We start from the raw sequence: 10,767 nt of genomic DNA on the forward strand, positions 1-10,767 counted from the left end.
GTGTATATTTCCAAACAGAGAACACAGAAGTGCACACAAAGTACCAACCAGGCTTTGAAGAAGGGTTACTATATATAAAATGCTAAAGTGCAATCTACTGTCACAAAATACAGTGATCAAGGACCTAAGTGGGAAATGGCAAACAATAAAACTTCTAGAAGTAACAAAGAAAACTCTTGGGCTTTGGCAATAAGGTTTTGGATACTAAAAGCATGATCCATTGTAGGAAAAACGAAGATGGATTTAATAAAAATTTACAAAAATGTATCTCTGGATAAAAGACATATCCAAAATACAAACCTTTTGTTTAAACATGTATTTGTGTTTCCACATGTGTGTGTATGCATGACCAGGTGTGCTCTTATTTAGCCTTCACTTAGCTAAAGATGACCGTCTACAGGACTTTACTTTCGAGAATGAGCTGACCACTAAATGGCCAGGAGCTGCTTGAACTTAAAAAAAATTGTGTGTACAGTGTGAGGCTTGAGAATGGAGATTTTTCAGACAAAAAATCTGGGGAGTCAGTTCTCTCCTTCATTTGTGGGTCCCCGGAATGAAACTGAGGTTGTACCTTGGGCTTGGGCAGCAAGTGCTTTTACCTGCTGAGCCATCTCACCTGCTTGAGCTCCTTAGGGAAAGCTCGATGTACTAAGTTTTACACCAAGATTTTGCTTTGAGAGGATAAATTTCTCAATCACTGCATCATGTCCTGAGACAGCCACTGAAGATTATTTGAGGAACTTGACCTGCACCAAATACAGTGGAAAGACTCAGGGAGTTTGTGGCTAAGTTACCAGCATCTACTTTTTGTTTCATTTTTTTGAGACAGGTTTTCACTGTGTAACTCTGGCTGGCCTGGAACTAAGCTATAGAATCAGGCTGGCCTGGAACTCAGAGATCTGCCTACCTCTGCCTCAAGTGCTGGGATTGAAGGCATACACAACCAGGACTAGCCTACCAGTATCTACTTTGGCAATACAGCACAGTTAGAAGACTTCTCATCAGCACAGCAAGGAGACAGAAATGACTGTGTTTCACGAGCTTGTAGTTTGGAAGGCTTTCAAAGGGTATGCAATGTTGCATAGTATAGAAATTAAGGGGAAAAACTAGATGCATCAGCTAATTATCAAGAAAAGGCATTAAGTTTATCAACTCAAGATTCTGCTTTAACACACCTCACACCCTCCATGATCCAGCATTCATTTCCTTCTTTGGCAGACTGAATAACTTTCTTATGTATTTTATGTAGAAAATATGTTTATAAACTTGTTTCCATGGCTTCAGTTCATACACTGGATCCACAGCAGCATGTCTCCACCATGCAAATACTCATCTAGTCCTCACACTAATCCAGCTAATCATGGACTATTACTATGTTTCAAAAGTCAAGGAGCTAGTGGCACAGACTCTAGATAACTTGCTCAAGGTTGCACACAGCCAGGTGGAACAGCAGTGTCAGGAATAGTTAGACCACAGGCTGTCTCCCAGTCCACCTTAACCAGTAGATGTGTGCTCATGGTTAAGAAGACAATCTGCCTTTCTAGTCTCGATTTACGGTCCCCCAAAACTCTATAGAACAGTTCCATTTTAGGGCATGTCGAACACTAAGAAAAAAAAAATCTCAAATATGAAGATAGCAAAAAAAAATCAGGAACTCCTTTTCTCAAATTCCTCTCTGATTCAGAAACTGTAACAGCAACAGACTATACTTTCTAAAGCTTTCAACAATGAAAACAGAGACAAGGACATACTTCTTTATGGTTCTAGGAGGGTAAAGGAATTTTTCTCTTCTTCCCAATTCTGTGGTGTATGAAAACCTAAGGTCTTAATTTCTGCATTCAAAAGACAACTAAAATGGGAAAAGCAAGGGCCAAAGGTGGGAAAGACATTAGGCACCAAGAGGGATGGAATATTCGAAGAGAGAAGGGATTATGCATTCTATCGTGTACTGCTGATGGTCCCTGAACCTTCAGCCTACCCATTAAATTCAACATTCCAAAGGTGTTAAGCCCAGTGTTATGACCTGTATTTGCAGACAGTTTTAGTTTAGGTTCCTAGCAGAAGTTATGAGACCCAATGAGACCCAGAGGTCTTATTTAAAGCAATCGTATATTGAAACCTCTTCAAATGATCTCACATGTGTTTCATAAAAACTACGCCCTAGAATTTTATGTAAAACATTTTACCCTGTATTAACTCCAGGTTCTAAAAATACTGAGAGATAACATGCACAGCAAGAGGGAGAATGGAAAGAGCAGGGGTCTGCTGAGCACCACTGAAGGCCAAGACTTCTCAGGAAGCTCACAGATTATCTGTTCACCTTCACATTTTAACCTGTGCAGGGTGCCAGAGGGTGCAAGACAGGCACTCCACAAACGTTTGGGAGAATTCAACTGCTGTGACTTCCCAGTAATTACCTTTTTCAATATTAGGTAGACAACTTGCCTTCCAAGATTAATCCACTAAAATCTACATGTATTTCGTTCACAACATGTTTGATTTTTTTCATTACCCTGAAACTCTTGCATATTGCTGTAAACTGTTTCAAGGACTGTTTCAATTAATGCTTGGTAGGTACTTCCGTCCCATAAATTAGGACACAAAAACCTAGTTCAGTGCTGTAACTACTTAGAAATCTCCGGATGGAAACCAAAGAATTATTACCACACAGCCTATAGCTAATAATCCTCCCAGCACTGTCTAAAAAAAAAAAGTTCTTCAAAGCATTTCATTCTATTGTAAAGCACCATAAACCAATTTTCATCTGCCATTCCTAGGCATTCTAATGTGCCTATCTGCCCGGAGAATTAAAGTCCGGAAAACTTACAGCACCCTTTAACCACAAAGCACCAATGTCACTTTATTAAAGCCCACCTGTCTCCTCCTCCCGAGGGACCTTGGGACAGTTTTATGACCTTGCAGGTTTACAACTTCCACCTCAGGGTATGATGACAAAGCCAGATACCTTTGCAACAAATCTTTGATGTCCCTTCTGCAACCAAGGCACCAAATTTGATTCCCCCGTTTCTCCAGTAGCCAGCAAAGAACCTGGCACGGACACACAGCGGGTGCCTGACACAAGCGCGCAGCGAACAACTGGCTTTTAGGGGGTCACGCTGCTCAGCAGTGGGATGTTTCACAGGGCGTCAAGGACAAAAAGCACCACTTAACCACGTCCTGGGCTTTTTCTCGGGTTGCCCCTTCACCTTGAGGACCTTTCTAAAGGCTTTCCAAGACTCGGAGCCGGAAGCCGGGGGCTGAACGCGATCCACATTCCCGATGCAATGGGACGCGGGTGTGGAAGACCGTGCCACTCTCGGGGGACCATGCCGTGACCTTGCTCCCTTTGGCCCCGCGCGGGCCCTTGCACTTGCCCTTCCCGCCCCGGGGCGGCTTCCCGCAGCCCGAACCCGGACGTGTGCAGGAGCCCGGGCCCGGCGCGGCCTGGCGTCGGCCCTGCAGCCCCGATCCCTCCTGCCTCGCACCGGCCAGAGCCCCCGCACCCCTCTCGGTCCTCCCGCAGCCTGCCGTACCATTGCGGTTGCAAGGCCCAGACCGACAGCCCAGCAACGCTCGCCCGGGAGAACATGGTGGAACCCTGCTGAAGGTCGGGCAGACGGGCCTCACTGCGCGTGCGCGGGAGCTCCTCGCTCACCCGCTCGCTTGGCTGGCGCCTTCAGTCCCGCGAAGTCTCGCGGGCGTTGAAGCCCGGATTCCCAGGCCCCACCTATTTCCGGTTGTCAGCTTTTGTCCCGCCTACCCAGCTCCGGTCCAGTTCCACTTCCGGCTGGCGGAACTAGTTGCCCCGGAGGGTAGTCGCTCGCTCGGTCGCCATGGGGAAGTCCGACTTTCTTACCCCTAAGGCCATCGCCAACAGGATCAAGTCCAAAGGGCTCCAGAAGCTGCGCTGGTATTGCCAGATGTGCCAGAAGCAGTGCCGAGACGAGGTGAGTGGGCCCCGGCTGGCCCTCCCGGCAGGGCTCCGCTGGAGACACGGGTTCGAGTCCCCAGCGAGGATGCGGCCCGGGCTGGCTCTCCACGCAGTTCCTCAGCCCAGCGTAGCCGTCCTTCCCTGCAGGTTCCGGTCCCAGCTAGGTACAGTGGTCTGTGGCACCTCTCATCTCACCCTCCACCTCTCCGAGGAAAGAAATCAAAACAAGCATTGAGTCCTTGCAGTGTGGCAGGTTTAAGTTACAGGCTTACCTGGAGTCTGTCAAAATTATGAAGTAAAGCTGTACTACTTAATAGTGAGTGATACGGTCGGGGGCACGTAACTTCCCTTTACTTAACTTATTGGTAAAGGGGGTGATAACTGTGCCTACCTGTAAGGTTGTTGAGTTTTGGATGAGTGAATTACGTGTAAGGTGTCCCTTAGCGTCAGGCAGGTCTTGAAAAGCCTTGTGCATCACGCAGTAGTTTTCCCATTAATGAGGCAGTTGGTGGAGTCCTATGAAAGAACCAAGAACAGGCCAGTGCTGTGGCCGTTTTTCTCTGGAGACTGGACTGGGTGAAGTGGAAGAAAGCAGAGGGAGGAGGAATCATCCAGTTCAGAGGTGTGAGGGATGAGGTCTTCTAGGTAGGTGTCATACTGAATAATGCTGATAGTTACTCCTCTTTAAAGTCAAGATGACCTCCTCGCACAGGACTCTAGAGCCTAGTACAATAGCTGTTGCTTGACCTATAATAGAGTGCTGTAGACTAGGTACTTAAACAACAGACATTTATTTATGGTTCTGGAAACTGGGAACTGTGATCATGACTGAGTTCTAGTTAGCATTCCTCCCCCGTTTCATAGCCTTTCTTTGTTCACAGGGTGGAAAAGCAAGTTTGTCTTCTTTTTGAAAAATATTTCTGTTTATTATTTTTATTTTATGTGTATACGTGTATTGCCTGCATGTGTGCAAGTGCATCCGTGTCAAGCAATGCCTGTGGAAGTCAGAAGAGGGTGTCGGATATCTGGGAACTGGAGTTACAGACAGTTGTTAGTCATCATGTGAGTGCTGGATTTGAACCTGGGTCTTCTGCAAGAACAGCCAGTGTTCTTAACCACTGAACCATTTCTCCAGCCCCCAGGTTTTTCTTTTTTTTTCTTTTTAATGGCTCTGGGAGTTTAAATATAGCCCCCCTCAGCCTTGTCTCCTCACTGTCCCTGGCCCCCAGAAACCCGCCACTGTACACAGACACCCCACTTCCCTTGGCCGCTATGTCCGAGCCCTACTGATAATCCTTTGTCTCTGGTGAACCATCCCACCCACCATAGGTGTGGAATGGGAAGATGGTATGGAAAGGTCTCCTTGACACCCAACCCTTGTTCTTGAGGAATCTCAAGTTTGTCTCTCTTTTTTAAAAATATTTTATTATTTTTATTTTATGTGTATTTGTGTATTGCCTGCATGTATGTGAGTGCACCCGCCGCGGAGGTTAGAAGAGGCCTTCAGATTCCCCTGGAACTGGAGTTAAGGACAGTTCGTAGTCACCATGTGGGTGCTGGGAATTGAACCTGGGTCCTCTGAAAGAACAGTCAGTGCTCTTAACCGCTGAGCCATCTCTCCAGCCCCAAGCAAGTTTGTCTCTTAAAAGGATACTAACTCCATCATGGGGCCTCTCCTCTGACCTAAACGTCATTATCTTCCAAAGGCCCCACTTCCGCTGCCATTTCATTGGTGGTTAGAATTTCAATATGTAAATTTCAGTCCATAACACCCACATATTAACTTTAAGTGTTTCTCTGTATTTTTTTGTTTAAAGTATTTTAAATTATGTAAATATCAGTATATTTCATCTCTAGATACTTAAATATGTACTCAAAACATCAGGGTACCAGTCGCTATAACTTCAGTGTATGTGACTATGTCATCAGTATAGCAAAATTAACTAAGAATTCCTTTACATCATCTGATTCTTCATTTTAACACTTTCTTAGTTGTCTCTCAAGTTTTTATTTGTTCACCAGTGCTAGAGGTTGACTCCAGGGTCTTACACATGCTAGGCGGATGTCTTACCACTGACCTACTTCTTCAGCCTTCCCTCAATTAAAAAAAAAAAAAGATTTATTTTATTTGATTTTATTTTTTATTTATTTATTTATTTTTGGTCTTTTTGAGACAGGGTCTCCCTGTAGCCTCAGCTGTCCTGGAACTCACTACGTAGACCAGGCTGGCCTTGAATTCACAGAGATCTGCCTGCCTCTGCCTCCCAAGTGCTGGGATTAAAGGCGTGCGCCACCATGCCCAGCTATTTTATTTTATTTTATGTTATGTGTATATCTATGTGTGTTTCTGCCGAGTGTGTTGTGCTCACAGAGGCCTGAAGAGAATGGCATATGTCTGAAGGTGGAGTAACAGGTGAGCCACCTGACATGGGTCCTGGGATCCAAACTCTGGTTCTCTTGAAGGGTAACAAGTCCTTTTTTTAATAAAAAAATTAATGTATATGAGTGTATGTGCATGTGTATGCACTTAAGTACACCACAAGTGTGCAGTGCTCCTGGAGGCCAGAAGAGGGTGTCAGATCCCCTGGAAGTGGAATTCCAGATGTGTGTTAGCTGCCATGTGGGTGCTAGGAATGGAATCTAGTGCATCTGCAAGATCGGCCATCTCTTCAGCCACACAACGTTTCTATTAACTGCTGAGCCATCTCTCTAGCCCCATAATGGTTTATTTTATTTTATTTTAATTTTATGTGTGAGTGTATGTGCACCACATGTATACAATGCCCATGGAGGTCAGAAGAGAGCTTCATATTCCCCTGAAACTTTGTTATGGATGATTGTCAGCTGCCATTTGCTGGGAATTGAACCTGGGCTCTTTGAAAGAGCAACCATTCTCTACAGTCCCTGTGATTTTTTTTTCTTAAAGTGCTTCACCAAACCAAAGTCCAAGCAAAGTCATGAACTGGGCTGGGGAGATACCTCATTTGAGAAAGAACTCCAAAGACCTGAGTTTGAGCCGGGCATGGTGGCACACACCTTTATTCCCAGCAGAGGCAGGCGGATCTCTGTGAGTTCAAGGCCAGCCTGGTCTATATAGTGAGTTCCAGCTTAGTTGGGGCTACAGGGAGACCGTGTCTCAAAAAGATGAAAACAAAAACAAAGGAAGACCTGAGTTTGACCCTCAGAACTCAAGTTAAAAGGGGTGGAGGGCAGGTGTGGTGGCTGGGGAGGTAGAGACAGGCAGAGAGGGTTAGATGGTTGGGGCTCTGGCCAGCCCACCTAGTCTACTTGGGGACTTCCAGGTCAGTGAGAAGCACTTAGAAAGAAAGTGGGGGCATCTGAAGAACAGCACCTGGGGTTGTCTAGAAACTGCTCTACATTACTAGGCCCCTTAATTCTCTCAAGATTTAGACTAGAAGCCATGGCTGGAGAGGTAGATGGCTTAGCAGCTGAGAGTGAGAACTGCTCTTGCAGAGGACCCAAGTTCAGTTCCCTGCACCCATGTCAGGCAGCAAACAGCAGCTTCTAACTCCAGCTTCAGAGGATCCAAAGCCCTCTTCTGGCCTCCACGGGCACCTGTACTCAGACTCACAGGTGCACACCTTTAATCCCAGCAATAGGGAGGCTGTGGCAGGTGGATGTCTGAGATTGAGGCCAGTGTGGTCTACATAGCCAGTTCTAGGCCAGCTGGGGCTCCTGGAAGACCCTGTCTCAAACAAGACCGCCCTGCTCCCCCAAAAACCAACTAAAAAGACTGTTGAATAGGATCTAATCTCCCTAACCTCACCTTATTTTTTTAAACATTGATTTATTGGAGAGATTAAGGTCACTTAGTTGTTCCTTCTCATCCCCATAATGTTGAATTGCTTCCTTCTGATTGTCTTTTGCTGTCCTTTTCTAATTCTTACAATTCCGCTAATTGGATTAAGTTTGGGTTAAACGTTTTGAGGAAGAACATAGGTGATACTTTATACTGCATCATGTAAAGAAGTCTGTAAGTCTCTCTGTATGTGCTGAGAAGCATGAGTAAAAGTAACCGCTGTCCACACAGCAGTATTCAAAAGGAATATATCCTAGAAAGGAGGGGTCTAGGAGGAGGGTTGCGAGAAATGGGGAAGATAAAAATACTCGAAATGTATTTAAAAAAAAAAAAAAAAAAGGACTGGGCATAGTGGCACATGCCTTTAATCCCAGCACTTGGGAGGCAGAAACACATGGATCACTGTGAGTTCAAGGCCAGCCTGGTCTCCATATCAAGTTCCAGGACTATGCAGTGAGACCTGTCTTAAAAAAAATGGAAAAAGGGGACTGTTTCCCTTTTGTGAGAACAAGAACAGTGGACTAATGGACTAATGCTTTGAAATCATGCCCGTGTTACCAGGCTCTGCTTATGGAGTGCTGGGATTACAGGTATATGCCACCATGTTTCAGTGTCCTTACCTGACTCAGTTCATAGGAGTTGTGAAGTGGTTATTTTGCTAATTCTTTCTGTGTTTATTATTATCTGCTATACTTTTATAGAAACCAGTTTTTGCTCATCAATTGGGAATATTTTTTAAATTATTTATTTAATAACCACACAATCAGAAGAAGCATTTCATTACAACAGCATTGACATATTCAATAACAATTTCCAGAGCTAAGATGCATCTATATATTTGTACTCAACTGATATGTTTTCTATATTTATAGACAATGCTAACAGCAAAAAAATCGATTACTACAGTTGGTTTAAGTCACTAATACTACAGATATATTTGAAAGGCTTGGTATTGCGTTTTATTTTCCATGAAATAGTTGTTTGTATTGCATCTGCAGCATATGCCCAGACACCTACCCATGAAGTCAGGAACGGAGCCTCTACATTTCTCAGGCATTTTATTGCATAAAGTAAATGATCAAGACACAAGGACATGTTCCAGGTCTGAAGGGTAAAAATTTCAGAGCCTGCAAATTGTATTGAGCTTAATCACTTTCAATCTAACCTTTATGACAGCCTTGAGATGGGAACATGGGAAGAAATGCTGTGAAGCAGAGTTCAATCACCCAATTGCATGCCCATAAATTATACCTGATAGCCATTTGTTTCTGTGTTCTAATAATTCATTCAGATGTTTTCTAGTAGTTTTCATGGAGAAGGTGTTGTTAATCTCATTATAACTACAGTAAAGGGGAAGTATGGTTGGCTAACATGGAAAAGATCAGATAGCAAAAATGAGAGAAACTTGTTATCAAAAGAGTAAAATGACTACATTGGAAATTCAAGGCGCAAGGAGAGAAGAAAGCAGAAGAGATTAAACGTTTAAGAAAAGAACTAAAGTACTGCTCAGGAGCATTCATGAGTCACTGACAACATATTTTCTGGAGAAGGAAAGGGAAATATTTGTGAATTACTCAAGTATAATTCAAGGTACAAATTATTGCTTATTCCTTCTAGTTACTATCCTTTGATTTTGTGAATTCTATGGCTATCTCAAAAATCTAACAAGCTTACATTGAAGGACCCTAATTCAGTCCCCCTAGGCTAAAGACAAGGAAATAAGTCCTTCAGGCCAAAGAACTGTACAAGGAAGTAAAAATAAAAAAATAATTCTGAATGCTAAGAACAAGCTGAGCTGACCTTTTTCATGCTCTTTGCCCAAAGCTGGAAATCATCCCAGAAATCCCCCCTACCTCTGCTTGGCACATAGCCTCCGCTTTTTTGCTTGGCACATAGCTGCCGCTTGTGACGTTACTGCCGCTTTCTCTCTAGTTTGTGGTCTTTGTCTTTAAAAGAAGCCTGTGAACTGGGCTCTGGGCTTCTGCCCTCCGAGTGAGGCAGGGGTCCGTTTTGCAAAATGTAATAAATCCTCATGCTTGTTGCATCTCCTGGTCTGAGGACTGAGTTATTGGGGAGCGGACTCCTATGGACGTTGGGTACCCCAAACTGGGGTTCCAACAGGGGGAGGGTAGCAGGTGGGGGTCAGGGCATGCCAGGGCATGTCTAGGCATGCCTAAAGCAGCAGCCAAGCATTTTACAGAAGCTAAAAGAGCAATTAATGGGGGTCTGGAGGGATTGGGGGGTAGCAGGTGAATGAAGAGGGTCTCGGCAGAACACTTCATTTTCTATTAAAAACAATGATCTGGATAGAAAAAAATGCAGCCTAATTACCCTCTAAGTTGTTCCTCCTATCCCAGCTGCACCTTCTTGTGGCGGCTATGGAGTTCTGACTCCACCTGCTTCTTCAAGCTACAGAGCCTATAGTCTAGCCTAAGCTAGTTAGTGAATGGCATCCCTTAGTAGCTGAGTCAGGTATGGTGATATAACCTAAGTTCAGTCGACCAAAGAGAAGATCAAGATTTCTGCTGAGGAGGATGGGCCAACATGCTCTCCTGGAATTATAAACAGAAGTGTGGAGCTATCGGAGTTTGGGATGCTGTTGTTGGACCATAAAGCAGAAGCTGTTCAGAATGGAGCCCTCACCAGGGCCTAAAGCAAAGAAATGGCAAGGGAGCTATCGGGTCCTGCCCACACCGAGAGCTGCCTGGCCCAGCCTGGCCAGAAGTCTGAACTTTTCACACACGGGAACCAGTAAATCCCATTTGTTGTCTAAGATATTTTGACTTTGAGTTTCTATTTCTTGGTACCAAAGCATCTCTAATTCAAAAGGATCAAGCCAACATGACTAAGAAGTAATGAAATACATTTCAGATGTATTTCATCTGAATTCATTTGTATTTAAAGAGCAAATGCATGCATAGGCATGACAGAGCACACCTGTAATTTCACACAGTAGGTTGAGGTAGGAGGATTTCGAGTTCAGGTTATCCTTGGGCTGCATAGCAAAACTCTGTTT

At 44.4% G+C, this 10,767-nt stretch overlaps 2 protein-coding genes across 4 annotated transcripts in view; one reads left to right on the forward strand and one right to left on the reverse strand.

Moving 5' to 3' along the window:
- Atp5f1c (ATP synthase F1 subunit gamma) overlaps nt 1–3,695 on the reverse strand; it is a 21,101-nt gene extending 17,406 nt beyond the window's left edge. Inside the window, exon 1 of one of the 2 annotated variants that reach the window (XM_008825122.2) lies at nt 3,534–3,695. In XM_008825122.2, the coding sequence (XP_008823344.1) occupies nt 3,534–3,589 (56 nt within the window). In that variant the 5' untranslated portion in view covers nt 3,590–3,695. The remainder of the gene's footprint in view (nt 1–3,533) is intronic. The other variant, XM_029559683.1, reaches the window with a different exon arrangement.
- A 70-nt stretch (nt 3,696–3,765) lies between these two features.
- The window catches only part of Kin (Kin17 DNA and RNA binding protein), a 37,122-nt gene continuing 30,120 nt past the window's right edge, over nt 3,766–10,767 (forward strand). For both annotated transcript variants that reach the window (XM_008825123.3, XM_029559691.1), the window contains exon 1: nt 3,766–3,947. In XM_008825123.3, the coding sequence (XP_008823345.1) occupies nt 3,834–3,947 (114 nt within the window). In that variant the 5' untranslated portion in view covers nt 3,766–3,833. The remainder of the gene's footprint in view (nt 3,948–10,767) is intronic.

This window comes from Nannospalax galili, unplaced genomic scaffold (genome assembly GCF_000622305.1).
Source record: "Nannospalax galili isolate Female #2095 unplaced genomic scaffold, S.galili_v1.0 scaffold209, whole genome shotgun sequence".
Taxonomy (NCBI): Eukaryota; Metazoa; Chordata; class Mammalia; order Rodentia; family Spalacidae; genus Nannospalax; species Nannospalax galili.